The 8,465-nt window shown below is 39.0% G+C and overlaps 1 protein-coding gene across 1 annotated transcript in view; it reads right to left on the bottom strand.

Annotated features, from left to right (window-relative positions):
- DERA (deoxyribose-phosphate aldolase) overlaps window positions 1-7,236 on the bottom strand; it is a 99,109-nt gene extending 91,873 nt beyond the window's left edge. The window contains exon 1 of the mRNA XM_023517913.1: window positions 7,139-7,236. Within this exon, the coding sequence (XP_023373681.1) occupies window positions 7,139-7,193 (55 nt within the window). The 5' untranslated portion in view covers window positions 7,194-7,236. The remainder of the gene's footprint in view (window positions 1-7,138) is intronic.
- Between the last annotated feature and the right edge of the window lie 1,229 nt (window positions 7,237-8,465).

The raw sequence follows: 8,465 nt of genomic DNA, 5'->3' as shown, positions 1-8,465 counted from the left end.
ATTATTCTTAGTAAAGTATCACAAGAATGGAGAAGCATTAATCCTATGTATTCAATTTTGATATGAGGACAATTAATGGTAATTAATGACACGGTAAGGGATGGGAGAAGGGGAGAGCAGAGAGAGGAGAGGAGAGATAGGGGTGGGAGAAAGAAAGAACAAAGAGAGGGAAGGAGGGAGAGGGTGGGTTCTCAGTGAGGGCAAAGCACAATTGGTAAGAGGGACTTTACCTAACAAATGCAATCAGTGTGACCTGGTTGCTTGTACCTTCAAAGAATCCTCAACACTAAAAAAAGAAAAAATTATAGTGAAACCTTAAATTCAGCTCTATTTATTGAGAATTCTAACATATTTTTAGCTTTTCAAAATATCTCCAGTTTTATGTCCATCAATTGTTTCTCTAAACTCTCCTCCAAAGAGTTTTGTTAGCTTTGAAAAGGTCATGTGCTATAATAAATCTGGTGTCAACCAATGAGTGACCTCTCTAGGGAATGAACAGCAGATTTTCAAATTCTTTTCTTGCTATTCTTTAAATATGTTTAAATCTTTTTTTTTAAAGGCGGTATTTTTTTATTCTGTTGGCATTTTCCTTAAACTCTTAGGGGAAGCATTATCAAAAGATTTTCCAGAAACTAAGTAGGTCCACTAGGTTCCCAGTATGAAGCACTTCATTAAGTCTTACAAAGAACCTGTAACCTGCCAGGATGGGATGATATATGTAGTTTTCCTCAGCAACCCACATATCAAAGCTGTTTGAGAACTGTCACTTCTTTTCTTGAATTGAGAAGTGAATGAAAGGGGCAGTTAAAATATCCAATGGTTTTCCGCCTATTTTGTTTCTAATTTATTATCATTCCCAGTAGGTGTATTGTGAAACTTCAACAGCAGAATGGCAACACATCCAAACCCACAGACCCCCTAATGAGGTCTAGTATTGTGCTGCCAGGAATGGAAATTTGTAGGGAGATGCAAGGTATCAGCACGTGGTTCACAGCCCTGACGTGGAGAAAAGGAATTCTAGGTTCTGGTTCTATGGTATGGGTCATCACTGGATTTGGAGTTGGAAACCATTGAGTTTGCTGTCATACAATGTTTTATCCTACTACAACTGGTTTGATATTGCAGGCCTTCTCTGACTTAACGATCAGATTAAAAGGCCATCACTGCTAAAGAAAGAACTAGCCAACTTGGTCTGGCAGTTGTCATTTAATCCAGTTGAGCAGTGATACCAAACAGTGGGCATGACAATGCAGAACAAGGCAGGAGATTGTGTCCTAGTGCTAACTCTGTCACTACGTGAAGACAAGAGTGGCCAGGGAAGGTTTCAACAAGCCAACTTGCTATGACAGATTAGTAGAAATTGACTGGGAGTTGAGGAGAAGACAGACATTTCAAACACTGAGTATACTATGAATGAAGACCAGTTCAGAAACTGTTATGGCCTGTTTCTAGAACAATAACAATGGCAAAATTTGTGTTTCGGAGTAAAGATATGACAGCTCAGTTACAGTGGTGTCGGGTTACAGAGAGCATCTTGAAATTCAGACAGAAAACTCTATAGACCTAAAATACTGGGGACCACATTAATTGACTTGGTAAGATTGGTGTAAAATATTGAATGAATTAAAGAAGATACTATAGCCAAATTTCTGCCAATTTTGTATAATGAACATTTACTTATATCAGAAAAAGTTAGAGATCTCTATGGCTTCATGCATGCTGGCCAAATCTGGAGAACACAGACACATGCCTCCATTTACACACTCAATGCTGAGAGTTAATCCTTGTACTAGCAATACTGCCATCTAAAATCAGTTCTTTCATGCTTTTCAATCAAATTAACATCTTAAATAAATCTGGTAATTTGTGGACAAAAGTTTTCATATCACAAGACATTTTACTGACAAGATCCGGATTGTACTACTGTGTGGATATATGCTTTGCCTTAGTCCCGTAGTGTTACTATAAAATAACTGAGGCTGGGTAATTTATAAAGGAAAGAGGTTTATGTGGCTCATGTTCTGCAGGCTGAGTTGTTCAAGATGTGGGGCTCCATCATTACATGGAAAAAGGTCAAAGGGGAAGAAGACACAGGCAAAGGGGCATGGGCAGGTGCAAAGAGATCTCACGGAGAAAGAATAAGCGGGAGAAGAAAAGCCAAAGATATCAGGCTCTTCTTAACAGCCCACTCTAGTGGGAACTAATCCATTTGGGGAGAGCAAGAACTCACCCACCTCTGAGGGAGGGCAATAATCTACCCAGAAAGGATGCACCTCCTGGACCCAAACACCTCTCACCAAGCCCCACCTCCCAGTGCGGCCACATTGGGAATCAACTTTCAACTTCAGTTTTGGTTGGGACAAATCGCATCCAAACCATGGCACGCTCTCATGAAGACACACCACAAGAGATTTATTAAACCACATTTAGATTTCCAAATACGTACTCTGGTAAAACTTTAGATGAAAGTTTCCCTAAGCCCTTAAATGTGCCTAATGTTCAGAAAGAATCATTAGACCTTAAAGAAATTCATCAAGAAGCTGGATAACTGTGGCCCCCTGTTGGGTAAAGAGTCAACTCTGAGTCCTTTGAGCAGATTTAATCAATGATTCTAAGAGCCAAGAGCTTCAGAGAAAAATCTACTTAACTCTTTCCTTTCAAGGAGAGACTTCTCTCAATAAGAGAATTGATGAAGGGCTTTCCTAAATTAAAACTTTGGATTGTTCAAAAATGCCCTGTTACTTGATGAATTCATACTATCAGTCAACAGAAAATATTCATACAGCTGCTACCTATGCTGATGTTGGAGAGTCTGCAAGGACACTTGTGTACTAAAACAGAGCTGCATGCAACGAATCCTGAGAAAAAAATCTTAAGTATTATGTATATCTCTATAATAGAACAAACTAAAATTAAAAATAAAACTATTTCATTTAAAATTTTAAAAATATGTTAAGGTCCAAAAAAAAAAGAAAAGAAAAGAAAAAAATATATAGTACAAAATATATTACTAAATATAGTAATGGAACTTAAAGGTTATATAATATCTATACCTGTTCTTCTAGAAACCTATTCCCCCATTACCACAATGAGTACTCACTTTCCTACTTTATCACACACTAGTCCGCTTAAATCTCACTGCAAAAAAAAAAATCTACCAGTCATTTATAACTTACTATGAATTTAAGGTAATATATGATTTCTCCCAGGGCATTTAAGTTTTACCTCTAAGGTAAGATACAGTAAATTATGAATAACACATTTTAGGAGGAATGTTAACAACTTCATTTGCTCAAGTTTATGAGTTTATTACTCCTGATACCTATCCTCTTGGGTAAATAATTTTAAATGACCTACTGAGTATCAGTACCTTTTTGCTATCAAAACGTGTATACTTCAATTTTGAATCCAATGTCTGTTTTGGCCAAAAGAAAAAAAAAAAGATAAGCTCATGAACATTAATCTCTGATTACTTACCTAAAATAGTCATAGGATGGTACCAATGACACTTATTGAACAAACACCCACTCTCTTATTATTAATAGGGTCTAGCTATTATTTTTCAAAGATAATAATAAAAAAAATCAGAAAAATAAAAGAACTTGGGATGGATAAATGCCCCCTGGGGGAAATAAAAACAATAATTACAACCTTTAATCACATTTCCATGAAGGAAAGCAATCAGTGTAAAGTACTGAATACATAAGTAGTTTCAACTCAACTCGCAACACATCCCAGCACAGGGTAGGGCTCCAGCCACACCATTTGATTTCTCCCACACAAGCCCATGTAATATTACAGTCAGCAAATACCCTTGTTCACTATCAGTTACTCTTTGGCTTTAAGGTCAGAGTTTTGCACAATTCCTATTGATGCAGGATTCCCCTAGTTGGGGCTGGACAGGGATGCCCCCATTCTCTAGGCCCAGGAGAGCTCAGAAATCAGACCCCCATTTTCAGGCACAAACAGGCCGCCTTTTCCAGGCCACATCCTCTGGGCTCTATCAAGGTCATGAACAAAGATGGCTGAAACATTTGGGGTAGTTCCACCTTGAGTAGGGAGCACACACCCTAATCCCTTCCCTGAGATAACCTTGCCCTACTGGAGGAGGGACTGCATTTCACTCATTTGTTAATGCACTCATTAACTTTCAAAAGATGATTTTCCACCTACCTAGTCCTGGCCAAAATGTAATATATATCCCTAGGCCAGCAGTTCTCAACCTGTGGTCCCGACTCCCAAGTACTGTATTAAAAGTTTGCAGCATTAGGAAGGTTGAAAACCACTGCCCTAGACAAAGGGCCCATGTGAGAGATTTCCAACTTAGGTCTCTCCCTTTGCCAGAAGCTTTTTACTCTTTCTGTATTCCTTTCTGTCTAATAAAATCCTATCTTTTTTTTTTTTTTAGAGACAGAGCCTCAAGCTGTCGCCCTGGGTAGAGTACCATGGCATCACAGCTCACGACAACCTTCAACTCCTGGGCTCAAGCGATTCTCCTGCCTCCGCCTCCCAAGTAGCTGGGACTACAGGAACCCACCACAACGCCTGGCTATTTTTTGGTTTTAGCTGTCATTGTTGTTTGGTGGCCTGGGGGCTGGATTCGAACCTGCCAGCTCAGGTGTATGTGGCTGGCACCTTAGCCACTTGAGCCACAGGCGCTGAGCCATAAAATCCTATCTTACCATTGATCTGTGGTCCATGGGTTCATTCTTAGAATCCCCCAGACCAAGGACCTACTGAAGAAGAAATTCCGATATCACTATTATGTTATGTGTAAAGGGAAGAGTAGTTCTTACTGTGGCTCACTATATTCTGTGTGTCATGCCAGATGTTCTATGTACCATGTGCGTTACCTCACTTAATCTTCACAATTACTATATGGCCTACCCTTCATCCACCACATTTTTTTTTTTTTTTGAGACAGAGTCTCACTATGTTACCCTGGGTAGAGTGCCATGGCATCACAGCTCACAGCAGCCTCAAATTATTGGGCTTAAGCGATTCTCTTGCCTCAGTCTCCCAAGTACCCGGGACTACAGGCACCCCCCACAATGCCCAGCTATTTTTTTTTTTGTTGCAGTTGTCATTGGTGTTCTAGCTTCCTGGCCTGGGTTAGAAATGGCCAGTCTGGGTGCATGTGGTGGGTACCCTACCTAGTAAGCTATGGGTGCCACCATCACATTTTTTTTTAGGTATAAAAACTTGAAAATCATAGAAGAATGAGAATTTGAATCCCACTCAGTCTGACTTCAAAAATGAAGCTATATTTGATTAAATGTACTTACTTGAAGAAAATCTTAATCAAGGTGGTCTAGAACTACATAACCTAATTCTTGAACTGAGATGAGAGATCAACGTTTGAAACTAAAGCGAGCTAAGTTTTGAAAGAAAACTTCTAGAAAAGATGTGTTCTGTGGTTACTTGTACATGTCATACATCTCTTATTATCTTCTCATTGCTCTTCGATTTGCAGAAAAGTCGAATGCTCTCCAGATCCCTGCTCCCTCAGTCTCATGCTCTGAGTAATGCCTTTATTTGTACTTAAATATGTACTTAACACACACTTGGGCAGAAGGAGCTTGGGATGTAGGTGTACCTCTTCAACAGCAGGCATCTAACATGTGCTAAAATACTCCTGAGTATAAGCAGACAGGGCTTAAGCTGGCATTGTCTCCAAAACAAACACACAAACCCCCTACATTATGGAGCACGGTGATTGCCAACACTGTCTAGGAGTATCTGTTGGAAACTGAATTAGAGTGGAAACCACCACCTGCTGGGCACGGATTCAAACACTGCCTCCCCCGCCTCCTCATCGCCTTCTGCAGTTTCTCCTTTGTGGCACAGGTTTTGACAAGGCAGCTGGTTTTCCCAGTGCTTTCAAATGCTCTGTGACAAGACATCAAAAACCTTAAAGCACCATCCCTCCTTTAAAAGAGAAGTCATTAGACGCGCACATGCGCAAGTTAGTCCGCATTAGCGCTACAGTAACTGCGCTGGGCGCTGGCGGTAAACACCTCCCCAGTCGCGCCTCGCAGGGACACATCTGCCTGCTCCGCTGACGCGGCCGAACCCCAGGCCCGGGCGCGGGCGCTGGGCAGGTGACCAAGGCAGCGCTGTGAAGGAGCTGGCTCGGGTCCAGTGTTCATTGAGAACCCTGCTCCTGTCTGCAGGGCAGGATTTAAAAGGTACAGATCTGGAAGGCTGAGAAAAGTACTTAAGGTCAAGTGTACAAAACACAGAGTGGACAGAAGTCAAAACGGCAAGATTTCAGCGACAGCAAGGTTCCCCACAACTACATATTCCCTTTGGTGAGAAATTTTAAATGGCACAAATGAAGTGTCTTTCCTTGGTACCAATTAAAATTGCCTTGCCCAGGAAAAGTGGCTCTCTATACCATCAGTCTTTCTTTCACATTTCAGTGGCAACTGAATTACCTACCATTCCCTCAGATAGCTTTTAATAGGGCAGAGGCACCCTCAAAGTGGACACCTCAGGGTTGGAGAAAGCACCCCAGCAAGGAGCTGGTGCACCCAGAGGCAAACTTTACATATTAAAGAGCTGAATTTTAAAGGAATCCTCTTTGTTTTTTGTTTTAAAATCTCTAAAGAGGAATAATGAACAAGAAATTTAAAATCTGTTAATTAAAATAACAGAGATTGTCTACAGATTTCTTCATTTTGGTCTACCAATTAAGATCAGTACATGCTCTGCTTTAGTCCATTTAGGTAATTGAAGATGTTGGTCAAAGGGTACAAAGTTTTAGCTGGATAGCAAGAATAGGGGGATGTCAAATTAATTCAGCCTCTTTAGAAAGAAGTACAGAGAATGCTTAAAGAACTAAATGTAGACCGTTTGATCTCACAATCTCATTACTAGGTATTTACTCAGAAGAAAACATCGTTTTACTATAAAGAATAAGAAGTTTCTGAGATCTATTGCCCAACGTGGTGACTATAATTAATAGTAATATATTCTCTACTTCAAAATTGCTCAGAGACTAGATTTCAAAAATTCTCAACACAAAAAAAATAAGTATGTGAAGTGACAGATGTTAATCATTCCACATCATATTGATATATCAAAATAACACACTATACCCCATTAACATATACAATTATTTGTTAATTTTTTTTACCTATTGCTGAGCCAACAAACAGATTCACTGAAATCACATGTTGCAATGGACACATACATTAACTTCCAATTCATTTGTCTGGTAACTGTTCTTCCATGGTTCCTAGCCACTATTCCATTTCAGACCAGTCTATACATAATCCAGGTAATCTGTGTTTTATTTTGAATTCCTAATAACAAAAAAAAAAAAAAAGGCTAAAAAGAACAGATAAGTAGTAGCTCGCCATATATGGAACATAAAGGTTATATGAATAATAAAACATATTTAAGTACTGCATATAAAGAGGCAATATAGTTTCCATACTGAGAGCATAGTCCGGAGTCACATGGATCAGAGCTGAATCCCAACTCACATTCTCTTGCTAGCTATACATACAAGTGTGGGTAATTTAGTTGCCTTACCTCTCAAAATATCAGCTCTCTCACTTGTAAAATCAGGATAGAAACAGGATAAGAGGAAAGTACAGGATAATGCATGCACTTGGCAATGCCTTACATATTCTAAGTTCTCAGTAAATATTAACTTTCATTGTAATAGTTGTATGAGCATTCCTGTCCTCCTGAGGGTAAAAACATTTTCCTTTTAAAATCTTTTAAGTAAATCAATTTTAAGAAAATCAATTATATTGTGACATAATTACTTGATTATCATGTGATAATGTTACATAATGTTGATAATGACCAAGTAATTCTATAATAATATATTGTTTTTCTACAGGTACATATCAAAGTGTTAGGGGAAAATGGCATGATGTCATAGATGTACCCTAAAATATTATAGCAGAAAAGGGGACTAGTAAAACATACATGGTAATATTGATTACTGTTGAATTTGGGGGACAGGTATATGAATTCATCACACTAGTCTCCCTGCTGCTATGTTTGAAAACTTTCCTAGTTAAAAGGCTAACACGAATCTACTCATTTATCCACATATTTTTATTAAGAACCTTCCAAGAGGACATGGAGTTGAGGCAGCTTCTCCCATTCTCCCAACAAGACATCTGAGGGATTAAAAATTCCTTTCTTCATCAGCAACTCTCCTTGTCTCAGTAACTAGATCTTTGTGCAATGAGCAACTGGCCCTAGACTGAGACCTCATTATGGTTTTGACAACAGGACTGTTAATTTTCACATATAATTTATCTTCCAACATTTTATAATCCCTAACATGTTTATCACTATATTTCCCTTGTCGTAATTCAAGAGTTTTAAAACAGCCTGAATTATTAACTTTCCAATTCAATGGGCAGAGAGATGTCCATTATCTTGCACTCCCACCAAACTGTCCTTAAATAGATAATTGAGGTGGGCAGGCATTGTACATA

The sequence above is a fragment of the Otolemur garnettii genome, unplaced genomic scaffold, assembly GCF_000181295.1.
Source record: "Otolemur garnettii isolate 467f Iridium unplaced genomic scaffold, OtoGar3 scaffold00124, whole genome shotgun sequence".
NCBI lineage: Eukaryota > Metazoa > Chordata > Mammalia > Primates > Galagidae > Otolemur > Otolemur garnettii.
The sequence above is the reverse complement of the archived record's forward strand: the minus strand, read 5'-3'. Positions and strand labels throughout refer to the sequence as shown.